Genomic DNA, 17,632 nt, shown 5'->3' with positions numbered 1-17,632 from the left:
ATAACAACGCTCCAGACCAATAAAATCATTTTGGTCTCTTTTCCACATGTTTTTGTGTGATTTTATGAAAACTTTATTGCTTGTAATGAATACTAATTGATGGCCTAAGTAAGTAAGTTAGTTTACTTTATATAGCGCACTTTATCAGGACTCATTATACCATCTCTGTCTGCTACGCTCCTGATGAAGGTGTTGGACTTGATAAAATAAATATTTGTCTTTAGATAACGAGAGAGACCATCCCTTTTGGAAACTAGTTTGAAACTAGTTTGAAGAAGAAAATACAGGATTTTTAAATGTCTTTATTATTTTTTGACCAGTAAAGTAAACATTTGTTTAAATTTTGACAAACATATATAGATCAGAAGGAGAAAAAAATACAGTATGTACTGTAAAAATTGATTCAGTAGCAGAACACTGCACCTCACCCCCATTACCGTTAAGGAGCGTTCTAATCAATGCCAACACTGTGCAGAGATTGCAATATTGTGAGTTTGCTCTCTTAATTCACGACATCACAGCCTTCTATTTTCAACAGGAATAGACAACACTGAGGCATGAGCCACTAAGTGCCATAATCAATTCTTAATGAGGCATTCATCCGTCTCTACTGGGTGTAAAGCTAAACATATTTTATTTTCATATGCAGGATCATGAGCTTAACTAGACCCATCCAACCAATTGCTGGAACATAGTTTGGTTTGTGAATACATCTGGTCACATGTATGTTTGGGTCACAGTAAGGGTGCACAAACATTGCTTACTCATCTATAAAACGCCAGCAATTTCTTAAAGCATTCCCTATTTCAGCAAATCAGAATGCTACTACAACTAATGATACATTCCCCATAGGGCACAGAAGTGGTGCATAAATCCCACATTCAAACCTTTAGTTAATAGATTATTTTTATTATACCATTATATGCACGGATTTCTGGCAACCCGCCTAGTACTAGACCAGCTATAGATTGATTTGAAGCTCCTGATAATGTTCCCCCGCAGGGCAAGATTTGGCCATGCTGACCCAAGATGCACCAAGATTCAAAAATGTGATCAAGGTTAAAGTGATAAACGACCAGCCAGTCCGCTCCTACCTGCCATTTTTTCAAATCCAATCTGTGACACGGCAGTTAGGAGCTGATTGGCTGGTTGTTCGTCGCTCTTCAATACAAGATAGACCAGGCATTCCCAACCACGGTCCTCAAGGCACACCAACAGTGCAGGTTTTGTAGATATCCAGGCTTGAGCACAGGTGACTTAATCAGTATCTGAGGGATTCTGATTAAACCATCTGTGCTGAAGCCTGGATATCACTAAAACCTGCACTGTTGGTGTGCCTTGAGGAATGTCTGAGACAGACGATGAATTAAATGTTATAACAAAACAAGAATATTCTATTAAAACAAACTAATAATATTTGTCAAGTAAATAAGGGGGCAGCATTTTGCTTAAAAAAAATACTCCATATGGACTGAAAATTAAGATCCTTGAGGACCTTTTACATTTAAACTTTCAAAAACTCTTAAACGATAACTTTCAGTAATGGTCGATTGGCCGCAGAGATAGCAATGTATCAGATAATGTCTCTTTTAAGTCCATGTCCTTCCAGGCAGTTTCAGCAGCCAAATAATCTTGTGTGGTGCTGCTTATCCACCATTTTCACGCGCCTGAAAAATAAAACACATGAAGCAGTATTGCAATATAAATATAGGGAGTGAATGAAGTTCATATAATAGAAGTTACTATTAATAGTTATACACGCACACACACACACACACACACCATAATAAATCATTCACATCACTCCAAGCCCCGGTGGAGTTTACACATTAGATGAATAGTTGCAATGTAAAATTGAAAAGCTCTCAAATGAGGAACCTATTTCTAGAACAACTGAATGCAACCTTTAAATTCGGAAGAGCCTAATTCAGTCCTGTTAAGGTCCTCATCCACTAGTGCGATATGGCCAACTTTTTGTGCGATTCCGACGTATCGCATGAAAAGGTGACACATCGCATGTCGTTTTTGCGATGCGAGTTGCCTTCCCGTGTGCCTCACAACGCAAATCCATGATTAATCATCCCAGCCCATAGCCCTTGCTGGAATTGCATACGATACATTGTATGCAAAAGCTCGCATACAATGTATCCTATGCAATCCTGCCACCCAGCAACTGCCGGGCGAGATAGCGGGGTATTGCATGTGAGGTACCGCATTCAATACCACCCACTGGCGGATAGTTGTATATAGCAGTTCGACGGTATCTATGGTCGACCATGCTTAGTCAAACCCGTCTAGTTAGTAGCCTGAAGATAATCAACCGCATCTAGATCGATAGTAACAAAATGTATATGCAAATGTTAGGTCGACGGGAGCGTGATAGACAGTCAAATGGTCAGAGAGAATGCCTGGATGCAAAAACCATTTTGTGAGAGTACGTGTTCCAAGCTTATTTATTTTTTTCTTGTTTTAACAGCTGTCCTCATATTGCGTCATATAGCCCCAGATACATCGCCGTGGACTTTGATACTTAGCCGCACCACTAATGTTGATGACTTATCCCGTTTGTTCTGAGTAAGAACATAATTTCCGCAATCCCTTCGTAAAGATGTGCAGGGCAGTAGACAGGCCAAAGGGTAAGGCCTGGAACTGTAAATGTTTGTCTTTTAGGGCAAACTGCAGGAAAGCCTGGTGTGGGGGCCAAATTGGGATGTGAAGGTAGTCATCCTTCACGTCCAGGGAAGCAAGGAATTCTTCCTCTTCCAGACTTGCAGTTACGACCCGCAAGGACTCCATCCTGAATTTTAACACCTTTAAGTATGGATTCAGGGACTTCAAGTTTGATGTTGGGTCGGACCGAGCTATCCGGCTTCGGTACCACAAACAGGTTGGAGTAATAACCCCTCCCCTGTTCCAGTATTGGGATAGGTATAAGTACCTGAGATTGAACAAGCTTGTGGATTGCCTGCTTCATTTGGTCTCAAGCATTTTATTTGATCCATCCTTAAGCGTGGAGGTCCCAGGAACTGGGAGCACCACCTTTTTTGATATACGGGAGACCGATGCATCAACCACCGGAGGCTCCTCCCACACTTTCCTTCCAACGGTTTGAAAGGAAAAGTGGCTATAAAGCGTTTTGACACCTGAAAACGCTTTTCAGGATTTTTCCAGTCCACTTTGAATGTGTTAATGGCTTCCAATTCCTTTTGTGCTTCGCAAAGCACCTTTGCTGTGTCTTGGATATGGGGTAATTTCTCGATCACCTGAGCCATGGACATATCTCCTACCAGTCCTTCCTGAATCTGGGATGCCCAGGTATGAATGGACTTCCAGCACCCAGCGAGAAGCAGTAATTTTCACGCCCACAGAGCTCTGGTCCTGCTCTGGGCAAGCCCCACCCATTACAATGGCACTGGTGCTTTTACATATATTTTTACTGGCGCTTGCTGTTAACAGCATATTTGTGGTAAAACTTGCCCTGGTGGTCCAGTGGCAGTACCAAGCATCCAGTCTGAGCAGGAGGCTCACTGTAAAGCCAGGGTAACCATCTGAGATGACCCTGGGTAGTACTCACCACAGTTGTCTTCGGACTGATCCAGGGTTGTATAGCATGCTGGGGTTGTGCTACCCTGCAGCGCAATGCCCACGGTGTCAAGAACCCACTCAGGACAGGTGTCCTGCAGCAGGGACAGTTTGGTTCCTTAAGAGGCCTGCTCACCTCGCTTCCCTCGAAGCAGGAAAGCTGTTAAGTCCAAACAGCAAACCCAAAATAATAAAATTAAATTAAACTGAAGAAAAACTCTCTAGAGCTCCAGAAGTGTGCAACCTCCCCTGAGGGCACATTTTTCTAAACTTGTGGGTGGGGACATAGAGGGGAGGAGCCAGTACACCCAGCTGAAGAATTTTGTATGTGCCTGTCTCCTGCAGATACCCTCTAATCCCCATTATATTAAGACTATCCCAGTATCCCATACGGATGAAAGCGAAATATATTTTTGGATAACCAGTTCTTAAGGTGCGTTGTTAAAACAGAAATTAAATGCATCAATAATTCTATGCTTTTATTACACTCTGTTTGCTTAAATACTGTTATTATCGCTGCAGATGGCATTTGCTTGTTGCACAAGGTACTAGCCACAGCGTATGAGGCCTACTCTTTGCACTAAGCAGCAGATGTTTGTTAGAAGCAGCAACCATTTTGTCACCTATGACTTGCATAAAAACATTATAAAATGGCTGAAGATTCAGAACAGTGCTGTAAAAGTGATTTCTTAGAGAGGATTGTTTTGGGTTTTAGAAGCTTAAGAATGTGATGTTGACAGTATAGTGGAGCAAGGACAGCCAGCTACAGTAGTCTCCACAAACTTATCAATAACATGGGAACAGGGCCACACATGCATAGACCCCAAGGCCACTGAATCGTTCCCTAGTAACAAGGAATTGGGTGTTGGGTTAATTATGACATCATGATTGAAAGCAGAGCTTGCCAAGACGACTCAATGCTTATGAGCAATTAATGTGATTAAGGTTTAAATATCAGAGTTAGAGAAGGAAGGGGAAGGCAGTTGAGGAAGAACAGGCAAGCAGGAGGCTGGAGGTAACTATGAAATGGCGTTTAATGGCTGATCACTGTCCTTGATAGGTTTCCATTTTGATTTGATTTAGAATTACTGTTTAAGAAATTAGCTAACCAATTTTATGTTTCTTTTGTTAGTCTGCATTTGCAAATACCTGTAATCAAGCAATTTTTTTGGGCAAGTAAATCTTTGTCATACATTTTTTTACAAGTTTGTATTGGTGTGCAATTATTTCAGCGTTGCCATTATATTTAAGGGTTATAAAGTAATTTTCCATTACTAGGCGTTATCAGCGTATAGACTGTTAGATGTGGAATTCAATTTGATATGCTGTTCGATTCGATCTACTATATAGTCTTGCCTTCGATATACACTAAACGTCACCATGCATCTGGATCGAATCCTCATTGAATACAACTAAAAGCATTCGATTTCGATTCGATTTTGCTTCTAGTGGCGTCGGACCCTCCAACATCACTCATGTGGGCAGGCCCACCTGCCAATGTCTCGAATGTGGATGGGCCCGGTCAGCGACGTCCCTAATGTGGGCGGGCCCAGCCGGTGACGTCACTAATGTGGGCGGGCCCACCTGCCATCACCACCAATGTGGGCGGGCCCACCTGCCGAAGTCTGTCTTGGGGGCGTGCAGAAGCCCACAGCCAGGACCGACAAGCAGGGCGTGTCATGTCCTTTACAAATTGGGCAGGGTGTGGCACCCCGCTAAAACAGCCTAGTGTGAACACTAGTCATATGTGGAACATAGCTACTTTTGTTGATAAATGACCATCATTTATCAGCAAGTCTACTTTGTTGCATATATATTATATTATAACTCACTGGTTCTCAAACTACGTCCCGAGAACCCCGTACAGTTCACATTTTCCAGGTCACCGGCAGGTGCACTGATTATTCACTGACATTTGAAAGAATCAAGAATGATTCTGTGGGCAGACCTTAAAAACATGCACTGTATGGGGTCCTGAGAACTGAGTTTGAGGACCTGTAGTATAACAAATACGGTAAACAGTAAAAAAAAAAAAATCTAAGGTTTTTTTTTTCACTTATATAAAAACGAAAAAATTATTACAAAGAGATTATTTTTCAACACATTTGGCAATTGACAATTATAATTATCATAGCATTCATATTTTTCTGATTATTATTCTATGAATACACAAGAGTGTGAAGAGTAGGTTTTAAAAATAATTCATTTATTGAACAGTTAATTCTAGGAGAATAAAAAAAAAAAAAGTGTGGCATTTATGTCACAAAATGAAGTAAGGGGTTAAGTATCCTTGAAAATGTTAAGGGGTGTATGTACTAAGCATTATTAATTTTGACTATTTTTATGGATGAAAATTTAAAAGGGCAATAAGTTTACTAGCTAGAGAACACTAATAAATACACTGGCCTTTTAAATTTCGGCATAAATACAATCAGAACTGTTTAGTAAATACACCACTAATCCCCCTTTCCCACTGCAGGTCTAAAACGGTAAATTGCCGATTTTTGAGCGCAATTTACCGTTTAAGGCTGCAGTGGGAAAGCGCCAGAGTTGAAATACCGGTTAAAGATAACCGGTATTTCAACCCGTTTAAAAAGCAGAGTCCTACACGGTTAAATACAGTTTTTAAGGCAGTGGGAATGCCTTTTAAACTGTATTTAAACTCCAGGCAGTCCCTGTGCCTGATGAGAACTAGTAGTTCCCACTTTGCGCATGTGTCATGAGTGCAGTGCATAATAAGCCGCTCATTACATATGCGCATATGTAATGAGCGGCTCATTATTATGCTCTGCGTGTCTGAACTCTGCAGCGCTGCTGGGGTGGCCTCGAAACTGGCAGCCCCAAATGAATATGGCTACTGTGCCTGGAGGAGGGCTACTGCACATGCCCAGCCATAGGAGGGCCTCCAACTCTGACCCCGGGGTCCGGGCAGCCAGCATGCTACCATCCTCCCACCGCAACAGTACTTCAGGGGCAGATGGACCGAGCATAGTGGCAGAACTTCTGATGCAGAAGCATTTTAAAAAGTATGTCATTTTATTATTATTATATTGTGTTTCTGTGTGGGGTAAGGTGGGGTGGGGTGTGTGTGTGTGTGTGTGTGTGGGTGTGTGTGTGTGTGTGTGTGTGGTGGGGGGGGGGGGGGCACCAATACCCATGTTGCTTCTGGAAACCTGATAGGAACTTACGCCCCTGGTACAAGGGGAGGGGAGATGCGGGCACAGGGGGTTAGGCACTCTTTACACTGGGGTGGGGGTTAGGCACTCTTTACACTTGGGGGGGGGGGGGCACTCTTTATATTTGAAACGGTTCACTGCAATGGGAATGGTACTTAAACGGTTTTTTAAACGTAATCTGCTGCAGTGGGAATGCTAATACCGTTTTAAATACCGTTTAAAAATACCAGTACTTAAAATGGATCTGCAGTGGGAAAGCAGCAAAAGTTTATTTATATTAAACAAAAGAAAGAAACACACACACACACACGCACACACAAATTAATTATAACATATGTACAGCTGGAAATTGAAGGGGATGCGGTCATTTGGTCTACAGCATTATGGTCGACAGTCATTAGGTCGACATGGTTCTAGGTCGAAAGGTCATTCATTCGACATTGTCTAGGTCGACAGTCAAAAGGTCGACATGGGGTTTTTCACTGTTTTTTGAACCGACATGTACCAACAGGCGGTATTTCACGCCCTACCATCCACCAAGGCGTGGTGGGAGAATAAAATAGTGTGCCGAGCGCAGCGAGGTACCGTGCCCGAAGCATTGCGAGCGCAGCGAGGGGATGCGGTGCACTTTAAACTGTGTCCATGTCCACTGTGTTGACATTCAGGTAAAAAAACAATGAAAAACCTTATGTTGACCTTTTGACTGTCGACCTATACAATGTCGAACTAATGACCCGTCGACCTAGAACCATGTCGACCTTTTCCCATGTCTACCTAGTGACTGTCGACCTAGTGACTGTCGACCATAATGCTGTAGACCAAATGATCCCAACACAATTTAAGACAGCCAAACGTAATGAAAAAGTAAGTTCACTAGAAATTACGGGACAGGAGAAGGGCTGAACATTCGTCACTTTGCATAGCGCATCATAGTGCGTCAGGCACCCACAGATGTGTCCAGATACCCCACAACTAGACTCAATAAGCCATGAGTCGTGAGATGACTAGTGCAAAGAACTGCACAGATTAATTTGATATGTGAAACTAATACCACTTTTACACCAAAATCCCAGATCAGACCAGGTATTTGGGATTCCCCATTTACACTGCGGTGCTGACCCGGAATATTCCCAGGCCGGCACCATTTACACAGCACACGGTTGCGGCGGCGGCACTTGGAGATGATATCACCTCCAAGCACCGACACAGGCAATCGCCATGCTGGGGGCAAGCCAAGCACCAAGTTAAGCTGCTAAGCAGCCACCAACCTTCGTGCACCCCTGGCCCCCGTCCGCGAGGTGAATGAATGCCGCACACAGACATCCATTCACCTCCTCCCTGGCTCCGCTGCTGTCTGCACAGTACAGCAGCAGAGGCTATGTTCGTCCCCCGCCCAACCTCCATACGCTGCGGTCGGGAGGTTGGGCTTGGAAATTGTTAAGTGTGTATGGGTCTTAAGACTCATTTTTAGATAGAGGACACTTCTATAGTCTAGGGCAGGTGCAAGCTCCTGTGGATGAGAACTTGTACTAAATTATGAGCAAATGATGCCGAGCCACATCAACTATGGATGCATAAGGCTCAACACGTGCAAAACTACTTTTTTTTATACTTTGTGCCAGATATTCTTTGATGACTTCCTAAGTCCCTATACAAGATGTTTAACTCTATTCACAGTTTGTACTTTATATACTTACAAATATTCCCTGGATAGAAGCAGAAGGTGAACAAATTTACTACGGCTGCCTAAGGTGCTGATCGAGAGGAAACACAGCTTCATGGTCCACTTTGGCACCTTCAGGCAAATAAGGTTTAGAGTTCCTTTGCGGTTCAGTAGATATTAACTTTGCTTTGAGTGTAGAGAACTCTGTGTATGACGCATTGTCGCTGTAGTTAGCATCTGGTAAATAATGATCTGCATGCAAGAGCGGTGGCGACAAACAAGAGGATGTAGACGTATCCACTGCATCTTTGGCCGGTTCTTTTTTGAGATTGGAGTATATCGCAAGTCCTTTCAAAACTAAATTGTGTGACAGACTTTCGTCACCGTAAACCGTGACCTCCGTAATATTTCTGCCAGCAGTTGTAATCGGCACAATTACCAAGTCACGGTTTTGCACAAACTGCATAAAATACTGAACAGCTTCTCTGGACCAACACGGCGCACCTTGCGGAATCACACCATGCAACGTGCAGTGATATATCGTTGCTGCCAAAGAAGCAAGCTCAACAGGAATCCTTTTCAGCTGGCTAAACTCAGAGTATGGAATTGACTTGTAAATTCCAAAATCAGTAAGGTACAGCAGAATCGAAGTAACATTAACACTCACTATTTCAGTCCTGCACCACTCTGTTTTTGCAAAACACTTGACCACGCAATGAGAACCAGCTCTTAATGAGTCAACAGTCACAGGCAAGGGGTAATGTGGCAGTTTGTTGATCATCTGCGATATATGGGCCATTGTGTCGAAGGATTGTCCCAGCTGAACAAAAAAACTGGAGGGGTCATGAAACATAGTAACAAATCCAGGGTAAGCATGTAGAAGTTTGAGGGAGGGTCTAAGACTTGGAGAAGACAAAAAATTGTTTAAGTAAAATGCAGATTCCAAGTCACTCCACTTGTTTTCTCCATTATGGAATGTCATATCAAAGTACCGCTTTAGCAATACACCATTGACTAATATTTCCACTTTCCATGCGTTAATAGGTTCCAAAAACTCCAAAAATATGACTCGCACGTCTTTCTGCAGAATGGAACTCATTTGTGTTTTAAATGAGTTTTGTACGATTTTATAGCTCTGCTCCCAGATACAAGCAACTACTTGCTTAGGAATAATTAGTTCACCAGGCGTAAGCATTCTCACATTGTGCATACTTATAACTTCACGTGCACCGTTGTCCACAAAGAAAACCGCTATCTTACTCTTGTCATGAAAGACCTCCTCGATGGTTGCCCGAAACCAAGATTGTATTATTTCAGATTTTGCTAAGCAGGGCATTCCCTGTGAGATTTGGTTGATGGAGATTTGATTGTTGTCCTTCTGTAGATTAGCAGTAATCTGGTGCTCTAATTTAGCGCCATCAGAAAATTCTGTCAAGGTGACAAACAGCATTCCACAATTGGAGATACAGATATGTTTTACTTTTTCCATTTGGCCAGCCTTCAATTTCAGACTTTTAAATTCCTGAATAATTTTACTTGTACTCGGTATGAATGCTTCCGCTCTCATCGTTTTGCTTGAGACATGAAAATAGCTGAGATCTGACTTTGAAGTAGAGTCCCTTTTAACCCTGGTCATCTGTTTAGGAGATCCAAGGTTTTGAATGAGTTCTTCAGAGATGGACTGTCCTTTGAAGATTATGTTGACTTCCCACTGTGTGTCATGCTTGCAGAGGAACTCGCAATGGACTGGTTCATTAGATACCATATCTGAAAACTTTTCCACAACTTTTTCCCCCCACTCGCCAGAACTTTGAAGCTTCTGAACACCAGTGAGAAAAACCGACACACTTAGCTTGGGTATAGTCAGAAACTTTTCTGGGATCTTAAAAATGCAAGAATCATTCACGTGTGCTGAATTACCATAGTCGATAAACTCTACTTTATATGAATGGTCTTGTAGAATATCTTTAACCTCTGCCCTATAATACAAATCATCCTCTGCATACTGGGCCACAACTAACACACCTTGAACAAGATCTGCTACATCTGTGGTTTGGAAAGACATGTTGTTGAGATCCTCCACTAGTTGGATTATCTGATTATCATGTTCTGCCAGCTGTAAGTAAAAATCAAATGGGTTGTTTACATGGGAAACATAAACCAGACAATTATCATTTGCTTGAAGTTCCATTTGAGGAAGATCAATACATTGAACAAGTGCATGATGGTTTACTGGCCGCTGGGTAGAGGCCATGACACGGATGTCATTTCCATTGTTTGAATCTCCTACAGAATCACATAAAGATGCTTTCTCTAATGCTTTTCTAAATAAATCATCTATGGAATGGTCTAACTTAAACTCATCTTGTTTTAAGGGTACTTCATTTCCATTCCAATCAGAAAAAGGACTTGTTTTGCAGGTGTTTTTTGCCCATTGACAATCAGACGCTACAGTCTGCCTGTGATCATGAATAGTGTTGACGCCACCACAAACGTCTGGCTTGGCATTGCTGGTATGTGCGACTAGTGTCTCTCTTATCTCCTCTTGCAAAGAAGGCAAGGACATCATCTCTTTTATTTTCTTGTTTACAGAGATACTACCACAACACAGTTCTAATTCTAGATGTCCTTTGTTGTCCCTGGATACTACAACAGCATTGAGCAGTTTACCAAAGCACTGTTCTTCAAACCAAGCTTTAGCTTCTGTGGTGAGAGGAGCTCTTTCTAAACCGGACAGAAAACAAGGAATAGCCTGCATCGGCTGAAACAGAACATCTGCAGCTTTCTTGGGAATAGGAATCAGGTCATTGCTTTTCACAACCTGACTGTCTCCAAAGTCGACGAAAAAGGCAATGAACATTGACGATGATTCTATGGGCAATGCCAACGCTCGGTAAAACACGCCATCTTGATTGTACTTAACAAGACAAAGCTCCTTTGGTCCAGTCACAGTTTCGGACTTGATCTGCTCCCCTAACATAGATACGCTCTTCATTAACATGTCAAAAATCTGGTCATTTTTAGCAAACTGGCAAAAAAACCTTCCGGTGCTGTAAACGTAAGTTGCATATACACCTTCTGCACTCCCCACATCAATAGCAAAACTGGAGTAACAAAATGTATGTAGATGTATATGTGGAACTTTTCCCCGTAAGACTAGATGGTCTTTACTAGCTAGTAATTGGTTTATATCACCAAAGGGAGACTCTAAATTGACTGCGTTACACAGATCCCCAGAACTGGTACTAAAGAGAGCCACAATGGTGCATTTCATGACATCCAGGGAAGCAGAATCGACATAAATTTTGAAGTCTTCACATGCTTTGCTAGACCATGTGTGTTTGGTGTGGGTAGGAGATAATATATTACTCAGGCAGCATCTGAATGCCTGTCCTTCCAGGTTAAGAAGCTCTGTTTTAATTTCTCTGAGTTCCGACACCAGCACTCTCTCAGTATTTCCATAGTCGACGAACACAACATCAACTTTATTTCTTGAAATCTGTTTCGCCACAGCTGCTCTGCAATATTTGCCCAGGTGTGAGGACTTAGCGATACACGCGATTTGACCATGCTGATACTGGCTATTACAAGATAGATAAAGTCTCTGTATTTTGTCCATTAACGTGTCTAATTTGAAAAGGTTATCCGACATCTGGCACCAAAAATTTCCTGGCGACTCCAGGTGGCAACATCTAACATCCATAAGAGCACCGGGCACAAATATATATTGCTTATAACAAATGGGCGTAAGGCCGGGCATTAGACAATCATTTGGTGGGGCACAGAAGGAAAACTTAGGCTCCAGTGATTTTAGTTTCAAGGTCCAAGTGCCGATTGTTAGGTCTTGATCAGCTTTTGATTTGTGGGTTTCAGGAGCTACACTTTTAACGTCTTTCTTTTCCCAGTTTGTGTCTTTTTGTGGGGAGTTTGAACTTAACGAGCTTGAATTTAAGTTAATTTTCCAGAGTTCTGCATATCCAGCTTCCACCAGAAGAGAGACAATGTCTGAGGATTCGGAGTCACCCAAAAGGCGCAGTTCAACTACATACTTGTATTTCTGTTTTGTGAGAACGTGGCAGAGAAGCTCTTTCCCCAACACTATATCTTTAAAGTAATCATTTGCACTTTTGATCCACACGTCTTCAAGAGGATATGCATGTGCAAGGGAGCAGCACATTGCCAACGCGGGCAAAGCACTTAAGTGCGGCAACAAAACCTTGACATCGTAGAAAGGAATGGACTCTGTATTCCCAAAGTCTAGGAAATAAACACAAATTTGTGGGTGGATGACTTCCATGATAACCGCCCTGTAATAGTGCCGGTCTTTGGAATAAACTGCACAGCATAGTTGTCCTGGTTTTGGATCTTCCACCACCATTTCCATAAGCTCACGTTTATTGTATTGTTCAGCAATCTCAGCCATCATGGCAGAAAACTCGTTCTGACACTCGTCGGTTCTAACCCAAAAGTTTGAAGGGTTCAAAACGTACTCGGCGTAAACTACATGGATAGATTCCATCTCCATCTGTATGGATTTGTAAGAAATAGTTTCTTCTTGTATCAATGGTAGATCCTTGGGCAAAACTATATCTTGCTCTTTTGCATCACATTCTGACTTTACAATGTCCGTATAAGAGTTGGGAGAAAAAAATGGAACTTGCTTGTTTGTTAGATGACAGTCCGCACTAAGTTCATATTCCTTATCATAGAGAGATACGAAATATAGACGTTGGTCACTACAAAATTTGTCTAAATAGGCAATGACAGTATGCCCCATCAGGGCTTCTTTAAAAAGTGCTAACTGGCCATTTTTTGAACTACCTATATGATCATTTTCAAGAGATAACGTGCATGGGATAGCCATCATGGGTAGCATTAGGAACTCTGGTTCCAGCTTCTGAACACAAGAGAACGGAATGGTTTCACTACTGCCGACATCGATAAACCATACTTTGACCTCACTGACAGAGATAAGTGTCTGGATAATTCCCCTACACCATAAGCCATCTCTTCTCTTGGCGGCACAAACGACTCCAAAATTACAGATTGCCGTACTGTCTTCTGTTTGAACAGTCGCATAGTGGGAATACATTGAAGCCGTCAGTTTATTTAACTCTGTCTCCCACGACAAAATGCGACAATAAAACCGTTCCGGGCTCACCGCGGCCGAGATTTTTATTTTTTCCATGGTGCCAACACAAATATCAGGCCTTAGGTGATCCAGTATCTTGTGGAAGCGTAGGAGATTGTCATTCAAAGTGAGAGCAGTATCAGGAGACCGATCTTGTGGAAGCAAGTCAGGCATTTGCTTGCAATGAGAGTTTGCCGGTACTTTCTGAATCATTTCTACGAGAAGGCAGAAGGAGTCGGAATCCACATACTTCGCCAAACTGAATTCAATGGCATGGCCGATGACTTTAGGGACTTGTAGCACAACAATTTGATGGGGCAAGAAGATCTGTACATGTCCACTGAGCTGCTGGTCAACCAGGGATGAAAAATAATTTACGGCTCTCAAGGTCCACTTCTCTTCAAGTGGAAGCAAGTTCGAAAAGATCCCATTCACCACTTTGGGTGGAAGGGTGAACAATTCACCAGAAGCCAACGCAATTTGTGGAAGACCAACTTTGACGACATTTCCAATGTCTATGAGAGCAACTTCAAAAGTCTGTTTCACTTTATCCCAAATCTTTCCCCTGTACCATTCTCCAAAAGGTTTCTCTTGCACCAAACAAAATGCTCCAATGCTGACGTCCTCATTGACTTTCGGAACAAGCTGTATTTCCTTCTGTAATATGTGATAGTCAAATTCACAGTCCGATATATACTGTCCTTGGAATTTTATGAGCACATCACCGGGGTTGCAATTGATACTCAAGATCTTCAAGTCCATGTTCAAATCAGACTTTTCTATTAAAGACAAATAATCCATCGTATCTGAAAACAGAATTAGAAATAAGGTCATTTTAAAAGACATATGTGAAAAAACACATTTATGTACAGTCTAATATAAGAACAACTTTCAGATATGACTGCATATAGCTGGTCTTACAGAGACTCGTAGGGAGAATATAATTAAGTATTTCACAATCAGAGCCAGATATCTCAAGCTTCAAAAGTGATAATATGTTGAGGGATAAACAACCAACCAATCAGCCACTGTCATTTTTCAAACTTGTTCCGCAATGTGACATTTAGGAGCTGATTGGCTGGTTGTTTATCACTTCATTTTATCACTTTTTTGAAGCTTAATACATCTGGCCCTCAGTGAGATTCAGTAAGCTACAGATGTACAGTATTAACTAGAGATGTGCGGGATCGGATTTCAGAGATCCGAGCCCCCACGAACGTCATCATTCCGAGCCAAATTCCGAGCAGTGCTCGGAGATTCCCGCCTGACTCGGTCCGTCCGCGTGATTAGAACGTCATCTCCCGGCGTCGGATTTCGCGCGGCTGCCGCGCCCGCCATCTTCACTCCAGTCAAGTAGTGGGTTGGGAGAGGGTGTGTTGGTGCTGCTGCTGGGGCTTAAACTTGAGCTTGACCTTAAGCTTTTGCAATCGCTGGTGCTGTCTCTCAGTGCTGCTGTGTAGTAGTCTAACTGTGTACTTGTAGTACTACTGTCTCCTCTGTGCGGTCTACCTCTGGTGTGCTGTGCTGTAATTATTTTATTTGCTGGGGCTGTCTCCCTCAGTGCTGCTGTGTACTCTGTTCTCCTCTGCTTAGGAGAACAGTCTAACTGTGTACCTGCCTGTAGTACTACGGTCTCCTCTGTGCTGGGGCATACCTCTGGTGCTGTGCCATTTATTATATATATTAATAATTAATTAATTATATTAAATAAATATATATATATAGTCCACTGGTGCTGCCTGCACTGAATCTGCCAGTCTGGTGGTCTGTGGTCTGGGGCTCACTGCCTAATAAATAATACTGCCGTATATCTAGTTACCTGTGTGGTCTGGGGCTCACTGCCTAATACTGCTTATCTACCGTCTGGTCTGGGGCTCACTGCCTAATAAAATAAAAATACTGCCGTATATCTCTACCTTTGTGGTCTGGGGCTCACTGCCTAATGAATAATTAAATACTGCCGTATATCTCTACCTTTGTGGTCTGGGGCTCACTGCCTAATAAATAATTAAATACTGCCGTATATCTCTACCTTTGTGGTCTGGGCCTCACTGCCTAAAAAATAATTAATTACTGCAGTATATCTCTACCTTTGTGGTCTGGGGCTCACTGCCTATACTGCCGTAAGCACCGTCTGGTCTGGGGCTCACTGCCTAATAAAATAAAAATACTGCCGTATATCATATTATCATTATTTACCTGTGTGGTCTGTGGCTCACTGCCTAATAAATAATTAAATACTGCCGTATATCTCTACCTTTGTGGTCTGGGACTCACTGCCTAATAAATAATTAAATACTGCCGTATATCTCTACCTTTGTGGTCTGGGACTCACTGCCTAATAAATAATTAAATACTGCCGTATATCTCTACCTTTGTGGTCTGGGGCTCACTGCCTAATAAATAATTAAATAATGCCGTATATCTCTACCTTTGTGGTCTGGGGCTCACTGCCTAATAAATAATTAAATACTGCCGTATATCTCTACCTGTGTGGTCTGGGGCTCACTTGCTTATAAATATTTAAATACTGCCGTATATCTCTACCTTTGTGGTCTGGGGCTCACTGCCTAATAAATAATTAAATACTGCCGTATATCTCTACCTTTGTGGTCTGGGGCTCACTGCCTAATAAATAATTAAATACTGCCGTATATCTCTACCTTTGTGGTCTGGGGCTCACTGCCTATACTGCCGTATGTACCGTCTGGTCTGGGGCTCACTGCCTAATAAATAAATACTGCCGTATATCTACCTGTGTGGTCTGGGGCTCACTGCCTAATACTGCCGTACCTGTCTGGTCTGGGGCTCACTGCCTAATAAATAATTAAATACTGCCATATATCTCTACCTTTGTGGTCTAGGGCTCACTGCCTAATAAATAATTAAATACTGCCGTATATCTCTACCTTTGTGGTCTGGGGCTCACTGCCTATACTGCCGTATGTACCTTCTGGTCTGGGGCTCACTGCCTAATAAAGAAATACTGCCGTATACAGTATCTACCTGTGTGGTCTGGGGCTCACTGCCTAATACTGCCGTACCGGTCTGGTCTGGGGCTCACTGCCTAATAAATAATTAAATACTGCCGTATATCTCAACCTTTGTGGTCTGGGGCTCACTGCCTAATAAATAATTAAATACTGCCGTATATCTCAACCTTTGTGGTCTGGGGCTCACTGCCTAATAAATAATTAAATACTGCCATATATCTCTACCTTTGTGGTCTGGGGCTCACTGCCTAATAAATAATTAAATACTGCCGTATATCTCTACCTTTGTGGTCTGGGGCTCACTGCCCATCAGGCTATCTGATTCCCTTACCTCCTTCAAGCGCTCCCTCAAAACCCACTTTTTTCGACTAGCCTATCCCTCCTCCTAACCTCTTTTGATCCTCCTATCCTGCCTCCGTTCCCACTTATCCTATTGTATTTCGTTCGTCCACCCACCTATTTTTAGTATGTTAACTCTTATGAGTAGGGTACTCCTTCCTCACGTACTCACCCTACCTCATTACCTCACCTGTGCTCCTGTCCTGTTCTTCCCTTCCTCTACTTCATCTTCAGTCTCCTCGACAATTTCCACACCTACTTCTGAACTGATGCTGATTTTAGTTCTACCAGCTATACCCCTATTTATACTGTATTTTTCAACACACCCTGTACGTTACCTTGTAATTTTTTTTTTGTTTGCTATGTACGGCGCTGCAGACACTTTGCGGCGCCTTATAAATAAACGTACTACTACTGCCTATACTGCCGTATGTACCGTCTGGTCTGAGGCTCACTGCCTAATACTGCCGTATCTACCCTCTGGTCTGGGGCTCACTGCCTAATAAATACTGCCGTATATCATTATCTACCTGTCTGGTCTGGGGCTCTCTGCCTAATACTGCCATACCTGTCTGGTCTGTGGCTCACTGCCTAATACTGCTGTATCTGTATAACTGCCTGCTGGTGCATACTCACTGACATATATTAATTGCACTCCAGTGGCGCTGTTCTGTGACATAACTCCACAATAATAATGGAGATCCAAAATATGGAGGTTAACAAACAAAGGAAAGATGAAGATGCACTT

The 17,632-nt window shown here is 42.5% G+C and overlaps 1 protein-coding gene across 6 annotated transcripts in view; it reads right to left on the bottom strand.

Annotated features, from left to right (window-relative positions):
- Positions 1 to 286: 286 nt before the first annotated feature.
- The window catches only part of TDRD15 (tudor domain containing 15), a 41,171-nt gene continuing 23,825 nt past the window's right edge, over positions 287 to 17,632 (bottom strand). For all 6 annotated transcript variants that reach the window (XM_083178613.1, XM_083178617.1, XM_083178611.1 and 3 more), the window contains 2 exons: positions 8,456 to 14,358; positions 287 to 1,667 (listed from right to left, as the gene is read on the bottom strand). In XM_083178613.1, coding sequence (XP_083034739.1) covers positions 8,495 to 14,358 — 5,864 coding nt within the window. In that variant the 3' untranslated portion in view covers positions 287 to 1,667; positions 8,456 to 8,494. The remainder of the gene's footprint in view (positions 1,668 to 8,455; positions 14,359 to 17,632) is intronic.

This window comes from Crinia signifera, chromosome 3, assembly GCF_055691185.1.
Source record: "Crinia signifera chromosome 3, ASM5569118v1, whole genome shotgun sequence".
NCBI classification, from domain to species: Eukaryota; Metazoa; Chordata; class Amphibia; order Anura; family Myobatrachidae; genus Crinia; species Crinia signifera.
This window is presented reverse-complemented; position numbering and strand designations above follow the sequence as displayed.